This window comes from Crocodylus porosus, unplaced genomic scaffold (assembly GCF_001723895.1).
Source record: "Crocodylus porosus isolate Cpor-Errol unplaced genomic scaffold, CroPor_comp1, whole genome shotgun sequence".
NCBI classification, from domain to species: domain Eukaryota; kingdom Metazoa; phylum Chordata; order Crocodylia; family Crocodylidae; genus Crocodylus; species Crocodylus porosus.
Window position 1 is genome coordinate 165,399,016 of NW_017728906.1, and position 16,901 is coordinate 165,415,916.

At 42.4% G+C, this 16,901-nt stretch overlaps 1 protein-coding gene across 1 annotated transcript in view; it reads left to right on the forward strand.

The window, feature by feature from the left end:
- Positions 1 to 16,901, forward strand: part of FLT1 (fms related tyrosine kinase 1) — a 161,859-nt gene that overhangs the window by 73,408 nt on the left and 71,550 nt on the right. The window contains exon 14 of the mRNA XM_019528523.1: positions 16,642 to 16,756. Within this exon, the coding sequence (XP_019384068.1) occupies positions 16,642 to 16,756 (115 nt within the window). The remainder of the gene's footprint in view (positions 1 to 16,641; positions 16,757 to 16,901) is intronic.

Below are 16,901 nucleotides of genomic sequence, written 5' to 3' on the forward strand. Positions count from 1 at the left end.
CGGAGGTGGTTCAAGCACCTACATTGAACACCTTCAAGAGTAAATTGGATGCTTATCTTGCTGGGATCCTATGACTCCAGCTGACTTCCTGCCCTTTGGGCAGGGGGCTGGACTCGATGATCTCCCGAGGTCCCTTCCAGCCCTAATGTCTATGAAATCTATGTATATTTCAAATAAGCCCTTGTTATTGCTTTGTTGCAATTCTTTTTAAATAACCCATTCCCTCCCCGTTAAACTTTTTTATAATAGAAATAAGAACTTAAGTGTTCCACTTGTACTGTTTCATATAGTATGAATGGAATTAATCCAGGGGTGAGCAATTATTTTGGGCAGAGGGCCGCTTACTGAGTTTTGGCAAGCTGTCAAGGGCCGCATGGGTAGCCCCGCCCCTTGATAGTGCCCTGTCCCCTGATTGCCATCTTGGGACTGGAACTCCCACCCCCTAACCTCTGACTTTTGCCACTGGAAGTCCCTCTCCTTGCCCCTGAAAGTACTCCTTTGGGGAAGAGTGTTTGCCATCTTAGGGGGAAAAAAAACAAATTACATACTAAAAATCCATAATATTATATTTTAATTTAATTAAAAAAATATTTTTGTCCTGATTTATGTGGGTTTGTGCTGTATTATGCAGAAGTGATTGCACATGGGGGTTTGTGGGGATGTGTGGATGTGTTTGTGTGAGTGTGGATGTGGGTATGGGAGCCATGTAGTGTAGAGTGGCTGGCAGGCGGGTGGGCAGGAAAGTGGGGAAAGTGGTGAGGGGGGTGCGGGGAGTGGAAGCAAGCGGTGTGCAGAAGTGTGGGGCCTGCGCCAGTGGGGCCCAGAGTGGGGCAGTAGGAGCACAGGGTGTGGGCTGGCAGGGGTCTGTGGAGCCGGGCTGGGCTGCACCAGCAGCGAGAGCGGGGAGCTGACCTGGCTCCATAGAGCCCCTGATGGCCAGGACCCTGTGTTCCTGCCACCCTGCTCTGGGCCCCGCTGGCACTGGCCCCAGGGCACCAGCACAGGCCTTACACTCCTGCTTGGCTGCTGCTGGCTCCCATGCACCTGCTTACTTCCAGTGCCCCCACCCCAGCCCTGTGGTACAGCCCTGTGGTACAGGCGGGGACAAGTGCGCAGACCTGACCCTATACACCCTGTGCTTGTCCGTCTGGACTGAGCAGTGGCAGTGGGGATGGTGCTCAGCGTGGGAGGAAAAGCACCCCCTCCTGCCACTGGTGCTCCCTGCTGCAGCTGGCCAGAGCCCATGTGGGGCTGTCCTGCCTCTCTGCCGCGTCACAGATGTCGCTGTGGTGTCAACGGAGAGCAGGCACAGGCAGCCCCGCAAGGGCTCTGAGTGGCTGCAGCACGGGGCACTGGCCATGGGGAGGAGGAGCGGCTGCTTTTCCCCCGTGCTGAGCAGCAGTTCATTCCCCAGAAACTGCTACTCAGTGTGGAGGAAAGTGGCCCCCTTGTTCGCCGTCACTGGGCAGTGTTTGCTGCAGCTGCCCACCTGGAGCTCATGCCGCACTAGGTTGCTGTACGGCTGCCTCACTGCCACCTCTGTGCTGCCCAGCACGGCAGCAGTGGCCATGTGGAGCAGCCACAGGGCAACTTTGATAGGAACCAGATAAATATTAATTTTCTAAATCTTTCAGGGGCCCTGCAGGCTGGATAAAATGGCCTGACAGGTTGGATCTGGCCTGCAGGCCATATTTTGCCTACCCCTGAATTAATCCCTTAGTTAAAATTAGCCATCAAATAAAGACATTGGTCCCTGCTTATACAGTTTGCCTAATTTTGAAATCAAGTGAACTATTCACAAAAGATGAAGTTAAGCACACATGTTGATGTGAAATACCTTGAGTTTAGCAAGGCTTTTGACATTGCTTCTCAAGACATTCTCTTATACTAGCTGAGGAAATACAGAGTAGGTGAAAGAACTGCAACATGAGTAAAAATCTTCTTGGATCTTTGTGTTCAATTAGTAGTCATCAGTGGCTCAACTTCTAGTTGCTAAGAGATAACAAGTGGGGTTCCCCTGGGTCTGGTATTAATATTTTCATTAATAATTTGGACAGTGGGATTGAGTGCACACTTAGCAAATCCATGGACAACACCAAGTTGGGTGGAGTTGCAGATACTCTGGAGATAAGGGTAGGGTCCAGAATGACCTGAATAAGCTGGATGAATGGTCTGTTGTCAATCAGATGAGACTCAACAAGGACAAGTGCAAAGTCCTGTACTTGGGACAGAATAATCGCATGCATAATAGAGGCTGGGGAGTAACTGGTTAGGCTGCAGTACTGCAGAAAGGACCTGGGGGTTACAGTAGACCAAACCCCCACACTGCTGTCATAACAGCACAAGCTTGCGCTGCTGCTGCTGAGGCTTAGGCAGTGGTGCAAGCTCTCTGAGGGGTGCTCTTGGTGCTATGTTCACACTCCACCTCTGGGGTCAGGGCTGTGCTTCCCATGGAAAAGCCTCCCCAGGGGGAAGTGAAATTCCACCCCCTCTCCTGCTCCCCAGATACGCTATGGAGCTGTGTAGGATTTCTAGGCATGTAGGGCTGCCCCTGCTGTGGCAAAGACTCCTGAGGGGAGGGGGCCATAGTGGCACCCTCTCATAGTTGATATTTGGAGATGGTGCCCAAATTGCCCCAACCTTTTTACTTTACTGCAAGATTTGTCTCATTCACTGCTCTTCACCACCCTCACCCCTCATCCACTGAGCCTGTCATCTTATCATAGAAGGAAATCAGGTTGGTCGGGCATGACTTAATCTTGGTGAATTCATGCTGGCTGTTCCTGATCACCTTGTTCTCCTCTAGGTGCTTCACAATACATTCCTTGAGGACCTGCTCCATGATCTTTCCAGGTATGGAGGTCAGACTGACTGGTCTAATTCTCTGGATCCTCCTCCTTCCTGTTCAAAGATGGGCACTATATTTGTCCTTTCCAATCATCCAAAACCTCATGTGATCTCCACAGGTCCTCTAAAAGTATACCCAGTAGCTCTGAAATCACATCAGCCAATTCCTTTACTACCCTAGGGCTCATCTCATCTGGCCCTGCCAACTGGCAAGCATCTAGCTTCTCTGAGTAATCGCTAACCTGTTCTTCTGCTGCTTTAGACTGCTTGTTTCTTTTCCTATCTTTGCTGCCAGCTGCACTTGTCATCTAATAGACGCTTCTATTTGTGAAGAATGAAATGAAACAGACAGTAAATACTTAGTAGCTTTGCTCAAATTAACTCATTACTAAACTAAAAACAACGTTATATATTTGTTTAAACTTTTATAGCAGTCCTGCCCTCCTCCCAATCAGCAGACACCTGGGGAACAGGAAAGACCTCCAGGCTAAAACAGAATTGAAGTCAAGGCAGAGAATAAAGATGAGACCAAGAGTAGGATGAGGGTGATAAATTATATTTAATGTACTCATTCTTTACCAATATTCATTGTTCAAAGGAGACAGGAAACCCAGTGAAACAGACCATCATCTCCAGCCTGTTTAGTACCATATTCAAGCTGTTATCTCTAATTTCACTTTCTCTAAAATTCTAAGTCATTGTCAAATCTGGAGTTAATATACATTGAAATCCACAGGACTGTATCAGTGGAGTCATGATAATATACCTGGTCCTTAACCTCTTTCCTTCTGTGTAAGAGTTATTTTGAGTAAAGTTGGGTAAGTCCACACAAGATGCTTACTGCACGGTAGCCTAATAATACTAAACAGTAGCGTGCTGGTCAAAAACTATGCTAATAAGCTACTGTACAATGTTGTTAGTCTACTGTACAGTAACCTTCACAAAAAACTGCACCAGTACTACTGCTCAGTAAAAGTAATTACTGAGCATTCAGTTAGTACTTTGATAAGGAAATACTAAACTAAATGTGCAGTAACTACAGTGCATTAATGAATGTGTAGACTGAAGGAGCAGTAGTATGAAGTGGGTCCCTTATTTAAGTCAATGGGAAAACATCTCAAAACAAGAACCCATGTGATTTGAAATTCTAAAGCAGGAAACTGTGGGATCCTTTTAAGGGTGTTGTGGGGTGCCATGCAATGTTGGCCCTGTTAGGCGTGCAAACATTATTTTCAGGATCAACACAGATTTCAAGCAGGAACCCAGTGTTAAAAATTGCTGTTGTCTTTCTGAGTTCTTTGCAACAGAAGAATTACTGTATTATTTTCCCATAGTCAAAAAGGAGTGAAAACTAAGACCTGGCATTTTCTGAAATGGGCTTTGAGTCTAATAAGGGATACCTTGAACATATTAAAGGGTGCCTTGAGTCTAAAAAGGTTGAAAACTACTGCTTTAGAAGCTATGCTCTTCAGGCATAGAGCTTGCTTGATAAAAGTGGTCCTGTGAGCCCGTGTTTATCATAAATTAGTGTGGCAGAGCTTGGCAAGGAAGGCATAGTGGAATATTGATACTGTTCAGTATAATCACTGGTTTCCTCAGCTCTGGTAAAATGTTATTCTTTGGGAGTTTTGACTCTAGACATTTCCAAGTGTATTAGGGACAGTTGAAAAAACCTCCTCATCACACGCTGACTGATCTACAAGTAACTGACTCTTTAGAATCAGTGTGCCTCTGCAGCCTTGCATGCTGCCCCTCTCTGGGATCAACAGTAGCTGTTGTGTGATCTTTAGGCACAAATGGGACCTCCATAAACTACCCATTACAGTCCTAACCCAAACCACCGATATAAACTGTAACAAAAGCCGTAAGTCCCTCGGCTATAACAGAAACAGAAACAAGAGCAGAAGCAGCCCTTTGCCCCTCTAAGAGCTTGCAAACCTTTCTCATCTCCCAGCAGGCAAACCTTCCAGCCCAGAGCTTTATCTTAGTCTACACACTTGGCCCTCTTGGGCTCTTGGACCCTTTGGTTCTGCACACAGCCCCTCCCCTGGGCTCTTAGGCCCTTTGGTAGGCACCTCAAACCCTCTAAGGGTTAACATAAAACAAAGGCCACTTGCCTATAAACCCAGTCTTTCTTTGCCTAGGGAACCTGCCTCTGTTCCCAGGCCTACAGAGTTGCCTAACGAAATCCAAGTTCTATCAGGAGCCCTGATGCCCTGCAGCCAGGAGCTCCTCACTTCAAGTTTGCAGGGGATAGACTCCCTAACCAGTGCAGGCTTTGGGCATATAAAGCTCCAGCCTGAGCCCTCTTCTGGTCAGGTGAGTTCCTCGTTACCTCCCTGCTGCCACCTGCACATCCCAGTGCACTGCTACGCAGCTGACTCCACTCATTGGGATCACTGAAGAGTTAAACCAGTAGTTCTCAACCTTTTAAACTGGCACCACTCTTTGATAGACTTGGGGCACCACTCGAAATACAGTTCTAGTTTTCACTCTTTTTTTTTACTACAGAGACAATACAGTAATTTTTCCATTGCAAAGAACTCAGAAAATCACAACAGGTCAAAAAACTCCGTATTTATCTTGTGAATCATGTTTGCACACTTAATAGTGCTAACATTGCATGACAACCCAGGTCATCCTTGAAAGGATCTCAAGGCACCCTAGAGTGCCATGGCACCCTGGTTGAGAACCACTAAGCTAAACACAAAACCTATCTAAATGTTGCAAAAGCCCCCCCTTTTATGACTTAACTGAACGCCCTATAGCCAAAACATCTCCTAGATTTTGTACTTTGAGCTCACTTCCACAAAGAGCTCCAACAAAAGAACAATGGGCATTTTATGCACAGCTAAAGAGGAGTGGATCATACCAAGATATCATTTGCATTTAGAATTTGCTGTTATTGCTTTCTAGATAGAGGAGGCTGGAGCTTGCCATCATGGAAATAAATGGCAAAACTCCCTCCAGCATCAGTGGAAGTGGGAGCAGGCCTTGTCTGTAAAGCCAGTCTAATTGCTTTTCTACATTGTTTATGTCAATGTGTGAATAAAGAGATGAGATGCAGAGTCATTAGGATGTGCTTGGATAGGTTATTGGAGGAAACTGGGTTTGGAACACCAGTGAGGTATGTAAAATTAACAAGTGGAGAACAAATGTTAATTGTACTTAATTAGAAATGTACTGAACCACCCAAATTTAATTGTGGATGCCTGCAAACAGTGATGCCCATTAGTTTGTCCACAGTGACTGTTTTTGTTCCCCATGCCACCTTCTATTTTCAAGAAGGGGAAGTCTAAGCCTTTAGTGATGGGAAAAGTAGGTCAGACACCATTAACAAACAGGTAGTTCAAAATTCCTTTGTTTAATATGACATGTGGCCAGATCTTAAGCTGGTCTAAATTCACACCAACTGAGGATCTGGCCTATGGACTCCATACCCCTGATTCTCATTTACACAAAGGCCCAGTGTAGAAGGCACTGGAAGTAGATGTCTGTTTAAGTTTATTTCCACTTAAATGCCCCCTTACACTGTGAAAGATGTGTAAATGAGAATTAGGTCCTATATTCTTCTACCACCACATGCATGCACACATCCTGTGGTGGAGTTGTACATAGGACATACAGAGAACTTAAAGTTTCAATAAAGATCACTAAGCCAAGTAAAAAGAACGAGGGAAAAACAGTTCATGCAAAATATCTTCAAAGTTGCTTCATGTTGGAAAAAATTTTTAACTAAGTGGGTCATCCTATATGATAAGCTTCCACTGTGAGGCAAAATATGATATTCATTAATGGGCAGCCACCTATGCCTGTGGAAATGGCTGGGAAATTGCCCTTGTCCTTTGGGAGCATGTTACAAAAGATCACTTTCAATATGTTACTTATAAAATGCCCAAAAATGAAGACCTGACATACTTGTTCAAAAAATTTTTGCTGGTGTTCACATGACTAAGGTCAGGATACTTGCCACAAGCTGTTCTTATATTGACATGACGACTCTGGTGAATAATTATTTCTGGTGAATCTACTGTACATATTGCAAATGCTCTCAAAGGCTTCATTATACGCCTTAAATGAACCAAAAGCTTGATCAGTCAACTTTGATCAGTACAGGGAAGAAGTTGCTGCTATATGGAGCAGGAGAATTGAAGTACTGGAATCAGCATTGCCTTGGGCGGCAGTTCAATTCAGTGACGATAACAGTAATCCATGGGCTGTTTGGCCATAGATGAGGCAACTGTGATGTTGCAAATAACACCAGAGGCAGAGATCCTTTGGTAAAATAAATCCAGAGATGGGTAACACAGGAAAAGCATCTCTCTTCTCCCTGGACAGCAATACCCTGTTCCTGAGCTTTTGGTGAGGGTGAGGATCTTATGATGCCAGGTCTTGGAAGGTTGTGGATACAGACTTCTGCATCGAGATCTAAGGTGACCCTTTGGGTCAGCCCCTGTGATTTGTGCAGAGAAAATAAACTAGCACAGGAGTGACTGAACAACACCTGCCTGTGTTCTGCAGAACACCTTGAGTTTTGGACGTGGTAACCAAATGAAGGGGAGCCAGTGGCCATCATATTTACTAAATTTATGGCTTGTCCCCGTATGACTAAATATTGAAATTCTCTTTGGAGAAAGATAGGAGGATTGGCAGTGTTTGGCATCCGAGAGGGAAAGTGAGAGGCTGAGTCACTTGACTGTACAAGAGATTAGAGTGATTATGATCTAGCAGAGGGGGGAAAGGCAGCAAAGGACAAGGAAGGAAGGAAGGATTGGCTGTAATGAGATCTTATTTTGAGTCTGCAAGGACTGTTAAGAAGTGTGTGGCAGAAACAGTGTCAAGGAGCAAAATATAATTCCCTAATAACAAAACCAAGGTAAAATAATCTCAGGTCTTTCAAAATGTGCAGAAAAGCTGAAAAGTGCCTTTCAAGAACTGCAACGTGTCCACGTCAGAGAAGTATCCAGGTCTGTTTTTTTTTCCCCAAGGGGCCATTTGGTATCATAATCTGCAAAGCCATTTGGGAGCACAGTAATATTTTTAAGAGTTTCAGCAAGCATAAGTCAATTCACCTGCATGATATGCTGCTAGTAATAGCTGTTTCAGAGAGATGATACTTAAGAAAAAAGAAATGGAATGACTAAAAGTTTCCTGGCATTCATGACATGAATATATAGGTATAGTCCAAGTAGGAGTGCCATCCCTGCTTTTCATGTCTGAGGCCATTCTCTGCACTTATTAAGAATCCTGTTTTGTTTGAGAAAATTAAAAGCAGTCAGCCTTTGAGAATAGCACCAAGGAATAGTTCAGGATGAAGTGCAGTGCTTGAAAATGTAACCATAATAGGAACATTCAATTTGAATTGTACATCTGCATATGATTAATAACAGGATTCGTACTGTGCAGCTGATGTGCTGGCCCCTGTAAGTGTCAGTAAATTTTTCATTAACTCCATGGCTGCATGTCAGTAAAGCCAAGAATGTTATGCTTCTTAATGTTATGTGAAATAACAAGGATCTACCTCATGAGGAAGAGAAGAAATACAGTGTAGGTCACCAACATAGCTACTGATAAGCTATACTATCCACCTAAGCAGAGAGACCAAGCATCTTATAGAAAAACAAACCTTGTCTTCATGCTTGCCACTACCATGCTAAGCACTATAGGCATCTATACATGTGCTCTGGAGTGGAGGAGCGGCACTTTAATTAAAGTGGCTTTCAGAGCCACTTTAATTAAAGTGCCTGCAGCATCACGTGAATTCAGTGTCCTGCACTTCAAAATGGTGGCAGGGGCACTTTAACTAAAGCTCATCTGGTGCGTGTGAAAGCACCCCTGCCCCCACCACCATTTTAAAATGTGGGGACACTGACTCCACATAACGTAGAGGCTGCTGGAGCACACCACTAATTAGCACTCTCCAGCAGACTCACAGCAGGCTGGTTTAATCATGTCTGCTCCAATGCATTCTAATTAGCACACATTGGAGCAGAGCTCCGTCAGTGTATAGGTGCCCTGTGGGTGCACACACGTACTAATTTTTTGATGGTTAAGCCAGCTTAACCTTTTCAAGTTGACTTAACTGTCAGAGTGTACACATGTATGTAGAGCAGAGTTGACTTAAATGTGGTGCAAGATAAACACCTCTGAGGTGTATTATCTTGAGTTGCATTAGTTAAGTCAACTTAGCTCCCAAGATGGCTGCCATTATGTCAGGGAGCTGTACGTGCGTATGCTTCAATGTGGCTTAATTTAATTCAACTTAGTTAAGTCAACTGAGTTAAGTTGCCTTATTTTAAGTTGATTTAGCATGTGTGTATGTACCCTTTGGGCACATCCCCATGAGCAGGAACATACATTTCCCTGGGGACAACTAGTAGCAGCACAAATTTGTGCCTCTGCTAATTGTTCCCAGGCATGCCCCTTTATGCATGCTCTGGCATGTGGCAAATTGCCCTGAGTGGGGTAGGGTTGGCAGCCTTACCTGGGGTCGTGGGGCCTCTTAGGGCTACAACAATGGCAATCTGGGTGCACAGAGCCTGGCCGGCAGCTGGAGTGTGGCTCTGGCTGGTCAGGCTCCAGTTTCAGGTGGTGCACATTGCAGCCACATGTGCCACCCTACTTGTTCTTGGAGTGTTTTTTTTTTAACACTGGGATCTTCTGATGTTACAAATGCCCACTGCACTGCTAGTTAGCAGTGTGGCAAATACATGCATGTGCAGTGTATGCATTTTGCAACATGGCAAATGGGTTTGCAGTACTGCAAACTACACTTCAATGCTCATGGGGATGCACCCTATGAGTTCAGTTTGTGAAGCAGTCAAACAATCCCAGCTGTTCTTTAATACATAAGTTTTTTACAATGGCTTACAGCAGCAGGCAGCTATCTTTTTGGAGTGTGGGCCAGAGTGACCCAGTTCAGGTTGGAGTTGGGTGGGTAGGCAGTAGGAGCCAGTTCCCATCAGTGCTTTTCCTTGTGGTGACATGGGCAGAATGCTCACCACTGAGGCTTCTTGCAACAGCAAAGGGAAAGTGACTGGTATTGAAGTACCCTACCACCAAATGCCTCTGAAGCCTCATGTTCATGGGCCAGATATGACACTCAGGCTGCAAGTTGCCATTCTCTGGTTTATAGAGTCTTTGGTAGATCCCTCAATTCTGTTCATGGGCAAAACTTTAATGTCTCAGGAGCTTAGTGGTAGATAGCAAAGAGAGGTTGTAACTGGCACTTGAAAGCTGTTGGAAGTCCAGTCTGAGAAGAATTCATCAGCTGCTGGTGGGCAGGTGTTGGCATTGCAGATAATACCTTTGTGATGCTACAAATTGGTATCCAAGACAGCCATCACAGACAGATGGAGCACTGAAGACAGTGACAACTGCAATAGGTCAAGGGGAGAAGAGCATCCTTTCTGTTCACACTGTGTGTCATCACAAATAAATAGGTGATTTCATTCACCAGGGCTTTCAGGATGGTAACCTTTGATTAAACTCTCAAATGAAATGGCATTCTCTTTTTAAAAAGAGAACCAAGTTGTAAATACCCTCTAACATTTACTGAATATTTACTCCAAGTTTTTAGACATATATGGTGAAAACCTGGCCCCATTAAAGCCAACTGCAGTTTTGCAATTGAATCCAACTGAGCCAGGATATTGAGCCCTATTTCTTGATTATTTTAACCAAGAACTGCAGTAGACATAGGAATGTTTATACCATGGCTTTTTAACAGGTGTACACACTCAAATACTGACAGGCAATCATTCAAGCTTCCTAAGCAGTATTTCAGCATATGTTCTTCCAACCCTTATCCAAAAGACATTTCATAAAGGATCCTGATATTTTTAAAATGCCATTCTTTGGTAGCTTAAATGGAAAATAGTTCCTATATGATCTTCACAATACCCAGCTTAGGTGTTCTTAGCCTCTGTTTTTACATTAATTGTGGTCACATCCTTCTTTACGGTAATTTTAACCAAACTCTGATGAAAACAATCCTGCATTATAAAACTCAGTAAGCAGTAAGAAGGAAGTCATGCTTTGTTCATGTATTTCTCAACCAGTGTTGAAAGATAGTTTTCATTTGTTCTTAGCATTTGTACCATTTCTCAGGTCTCATTGTGCGAGGTTCACAGAACTTCAGTTATCTATTGGCAGTACCTAAACCCCATGAAAAACAATAAATAAAAAACAGAAACATTTTGAAGCTGATGAAGCATGAATAAGATGATCAACTGCCTTCAAGTTCTTGATTTATATTTACTGTGCATATGAATTTGCCAAGACAGTAATATCCTGTCTTTTGAGGACTATATCATATTTGAGGTTGGGGCAGGGCTTTTTTTTTTTTTTAAAGCCCTCAGGTTCTTGTTTGTAGGTTTGGGAATGAATAATTCAAATGATGTAGAAAGAAAAGTTACTGTCCCCTTTTCTAATTCAGTATCGTTTCCTATATCGGTACCTGTCTCTGGGTTATTTGAGCTATAAATTTCAGCACTTGTTCCAAGTTGGGAGTGTAGGGGTACTTGTCAGGATCCAGAACTTTGGTTCAGACGCAATCACAGTACAGAAAGTCCAATATGACCTCTGAATAAATGAACAAATCCTTTGCCTAAGCCCTTGCATGTCGGTATAAACTTTCAGTAGTAGAAACATGACTCTCTTTATTTGAACACTGCTATTTACACCTTCTAGCCTCTATCATGAAATTGGTTTGTATTTTGATTTCAGCAAAATATGCTGCAATGACATGTAGTACACTCTTATCCTGGAAATCTTCCCCATCAATTGTTATAAATATACCAAGCTATTGTGCTTGGCATGCTGTATGCAAATAGAGGTAAGGGTTCTGAAACTCATTAGGAAAGGGAGCAGGCTGCAGAGTAGACTGAGGACAGTGTGAAGCTAAGGTTGACAACCCTGGCCTTGTCCAGAATAGGCCATGGGAGTTTTCTTATCTCACTTTGGCAGGAGGTGCTGTGAGCTTCCTGTGCGAAATCAGGAGCATATGCTGCTTTCCTCTTGTTGTTTGGTTTCCTCCTCTACACAAGACGGTTCCCAGCACTGTGATTATCTTTGCATCTTCAAACATGGCACAATCTACTTCCTTAAGAGCTTGATGTATTCTTAAGAATCAGGTTCACCCCCCTCCCCCAAACTGCTTCACAAGCACTGGTATGTGTCCCACTCCAACAAAATCACATTAATTTTTAAAGCTGAACTTCTGGTAAAAAAAAAAAAAAAAATCCTCAAAGATATGTACATTCATAATATTGCAAAGCAGCGTATAAGTTTGTCCATGGTCTCAACCCCTTCCTGTAGAAGGCAGGGAGTTTCTTATGTTCTGAGTGTAACTACACAACCTGTGCTCTGCACTTCCTGAGACATCACAGTGTCAGATTAACAGCTTTGACCCCCTCTGTCCCCCTTCACCAGGTTTCTTTTGAAATCCACAGGAGAATTAATAGCTTCTGGGTTTACAAATGAATAGCCTATTTCTCAAGCTCCTGACAAAAACTAAAGCATGTGTATGTGTATGCACACACACACACAGACTCACACACATGCAGAAATGCAAGCATATATATAAAATTAATTAGAAGGAAACTGAGTTTAAGAAAACAATTTACAAGAAGGTTGAGACCTTGTGGTTGTGGCTGAGACGTTGGCCTGGAGCTTAGGAGATGTGGATTCAGTTCCTAGCTTTACTACAGACTTTCTGCATGACAATGGCCAAATCACTGAGGATGAAATACTCGCCCCATTGAAATCAGTTCAATTTTTGCTATTCACTTAAATCAGTGGGGTCAAGCTTTCACTCTTAGTGTCTCTGTGCCTCAGTTCTCCATCTGTAAAATAATACTTCTCTTGTACTGCGTCTTGTCTCTCCTGCTTATTCAAGCTGCAGGTTCCTTGTGGCACAAACTTGTCCTATGCCTCTGTGGTTGCACAGTGTTGTCCTTATGCCTACATCAACATAGGAATTGACATTCTGTGAACCACCTTAGCATTTATGCTGTACACTAGTCTGATTTTTGTTGTGCATATACATGTCTATAGTATCCCTAGAAATGTATTCATAAAAACTTTGAGAAAGGGCCTGAAAGAATGCGCATGAAGACAAATGTAAGTACTGCTTAAGCAGAGTCCTAATTTGTTCACAAATTACTGTGTGTGCAGGGTGCTTTCTACTGTTTGATTCCAACTCTGATACAAAATTCTTCTGAATGTGCAAGGAAACCAGCTAAGCCCAACAGCAAATATTTTAGGCATACCTCCAGAGATATCTGTGTAAAAATACAATTACATAAATATCACATTTCTAAAGTTTTATGGGATTTCCCCACAGCAATCAACATACCTGGTTACATATTAGATCACACAAGATATTCTACATAGTGAATCATTAGAAGCCATAGACTAACTATGTAAATGCCAGATAAAAAAATGAAGCTGATGTTATTTGAGGTCACACACAGTGAAATATTGGAAATAATTGGAAGATGATTGTGAATTTTAGTCCCAGCCAGACTGAATTTTTATGCTGCCATTTTTGTCTATTCCTTTCCAAGCATCTGTGGATAGCACAAACGCTTGGCTCTATGACTGTTTCTAAATTCAGCTGAGCCTTTATGCTTCCTGTTACAAAATGCATCCTATTGAGGATCATAATTTTAATTAATCCCCCGTGTCTGTTGTACAGCTCTAACCAATTCTGCTGGGTTAAACAATAGTCTTATCGGGCACTGGTGAAAATAATGAAAAAAGCTGAAGTATTCATTTAACTAGTACACTCATGACATTGACATTTGTTCTGGTTCTGCTTGTGAGTTATGTTGATGCATTTTCCTATGTATATGTATATTTCTTATGTTGATTAGCATTAGAAATAATCATTCTAAATACAGGCAATCTGTGTTAACATATCTGATTTGCTTTTATGGTTATTTTAACATTATAATGAGCACATGAATGTAATGTGAAGTCTGTGGTATCTACAAAGGTGCATACAACTGCATGCAATATTTTATGTAAGTTGTACTACAATAACACCTAGAGGGCAGTACCCCTATGTGATAGACATTACACAAACATTTAACAGAGCATTTGAGATCTAACCTGCATTTTTCCCTGTTCTTACAGGGAATAATTTATACCTAAGTTTTGAGGATGGAGAGGGGGCAGAGGGAATGTGAGAGTCTCCGCCATGAAGATGGCCAGTCAAGTTCTAACTCTACAGCCCTTTCCAGACAGTCATTCCCACATCCCTCACCAAAATGTTTTTCAACAAGTATTTTATTGCTCGCAAATAGGTCAGATTGTCAACATTTAAGAGAAAGTGGTCATGAATGCACTTGGTGAGGCAGGACTGCAATTTCACCTGTATGGCAGGACAAAAATAAATAACTGGCAAAGATGAGAAATCTGAGAGCGACAAGAAGAACAAAATTTGTTACTGTTATGGTTGAACTGAGATTAGGGAATTCTCACTGACAGGACAGTAAAAAAAAAAAAGTCCACCCACCACCCATCATGCAAAATTGCAAGTCACAGTAGTCATTGGAGCACATGTACTACTGAAGTCAATGAATTTGTCCTGCTATCCACTACAATGTGGAAGACTTATTGGCACATCTGTATTTCAGCTTCCTCTGTGTTAGTTTCCTGTTTCTAAAACTGATTATAAAGGATACTGTTTGTTTTGGCAAATTGGTTACAAGGGGAAGGGGATGTTACCTTTATTAAAATAATTTTAAATAACTTTTTTTTGCTCTGGCTCTATCTGAATGACAGTTTGTAAAACTGTCTTATCAAAGGTATATCCATTCCCAGTGGCCACCACAACGCTGCTCACAGAGACGAGGTTTGAAACAGTGTGGAAACAGGAGAGAAAATGTTGCCCTGGTAGACCCTCCCTGCCCTGTCAGTCTTCCTCAGCTTTCTCCTTAAATATGAATGACTATGGCTGAGCCTTCCTATGCCTCATGAGGAATTCTTGGAGCAGAAGGCTACACTTCAGTGCTGATTACAGCCCAAATTATTTCATAACCCTTCATGTTTAAAGGTTGTCAGATTAGTTAACAGACTAATATTACTGTTAATAAGTGGACTATTATTGCTTTTAATAAATGGACTATGATTACATTTCTTCCCCTTTATTCGGCACTTGTGAGGTCACATCTGGAGTACTGTGTCCAGTTTGGGGCCCCCCACTACAGAAAGGATGTGGGCAAATTGGAGAGAGCCCAGTGGAGGGCAATAAAAATGATTAGGGGGCTGGGGCACATGACTTGTGAGGAGAAGCTGAAGGATCTAGGCTTATTTATTCTGGAGAAGAGACGCCTGAGGGGGGATTTGATAGCAGTCTTTAAAGCATCCTCTATCCTTTAAGAGGTTGGAGCTAGACTGTTTTTAGTGGTGACAGATGACAAAACAAGGAGCAATGGTCTCATGTTGCAGCAAGGGAAGTTTAGGTTGGATATCAGGAAAAGGTCTCTCAGTAGAAGGGTGGTGAAGCACTAGAGTTGGGTTACCTCCATCCTCAGAGGTTTTTAAGGCTGGGCTCAACAAATCCCTGGCTAGAATTATCTAGTTGGGGATGGTCCTCCTTTAAGCAGGGGCTTGGACTAGATGGTCCTCCTGAGGACCCCTAATTTTCTATGATTCTATAATATTTATTAAGGCAAAAATAATTATAGGGTGTAATGCAGAATGGCTAAAGGGAACTGATGGTTATCGTTTAATCAGTGTAACTCTTGGACCACTGTCATTTAGCTTCCAAGGTCACATCTCCAAACAGAACAATGAGCACATACCCCTGTCAAAACAAACTGCTAATGACTGCTAAGTTATCTTTAAAAGACTTACCTGTCAAACTTAAAAGAGCTCCTCCCAAGTGGGTGGCCAAACTCTATATTTCAAATAGGGACAGAACAAGCTAGTTAAAGAAGAGAATCAGATGGTCTGAAAGAACAAGAAAGACGGAAATTTTAAATTTCCAGTGTTTATTAGTATATGTACTAAATTAAGCTTTAAAAAAAACAAATTAGTTCTACCATGTCCACTCCTGAATGTTCTGATTATAAGCCAATTTGTTGTGTAAGTCTGGCAAAAGTTTTTTTCGGGTTTCCATTCTTTAATATAACGTTGGGGTTTTTTTCAGATTATAAATTGTCTGAACCCTTTGGCAGTTAGCTCTAACTTATTTAGTTTGTTCATCTGGAATGTTTTGGGGTTTTTTTTATTGCATGCCTAGTTACAAATGAGACTCAGCATCAATATTTCGCCATTTTTCAGGTTAAATGCAATACTTGAAAGATAATCCATTGAAACAAAAAATAAAATATAGATCTTGCAGTATTAGTTTTTGGGATTATTAAAAGGACCTTCATGTAATGAAATCACAGCTGAATTGTTAAGAAATAGACACTAATAGAATGGCAAATTCTTTTGCATTTCTTTAAATTTTTAAATAATGTAACTAATGATCAAAGTTAAATCTCAGTCATAACTTCGGGGCAGTAAAACCAGAACACTGGGTCCACATAATTAAGTTCAAATTCTGGTCTAAATCCAAATTTCATGTCTGAAGTCCGACTGAGTGAAACATCAACACAGAGTAAAAATAACCCATAAACTACTGGGAAAGTTTGGATCTTTTAAGGATATTACCGGTGTGAAGTGGCTCCCTCTGACTTCCACTGGAGTAGTGGATCCTCACGCAAGCTACTCTGAATCCTTCATGTTTCCTTCTGTACTCATCTTTCTAAAAGCAGTACCTATTTCTCCTGTCTGCAGGTATGGCTTTTGCTCTAACACTGAGGGATCTTTCACCTTGAAACCTGGCAGCATCACAGGAAACACAATACAGAGCATCACTGAGCGCATGGCAGTAATAGAAGGGAAGAATAAGGTATGGTTTTGTGAAGGGGGAAATGTCTCCTGTGTGCTAGAGCACTACCTGGGAATGTATTTTAAGACACCTGAGAACAGAAGCTGAAGTCAGGATATTCTGAGTGGCTTAAACTAGAAGGGCTGCACACAGGGGTGGATCTGGG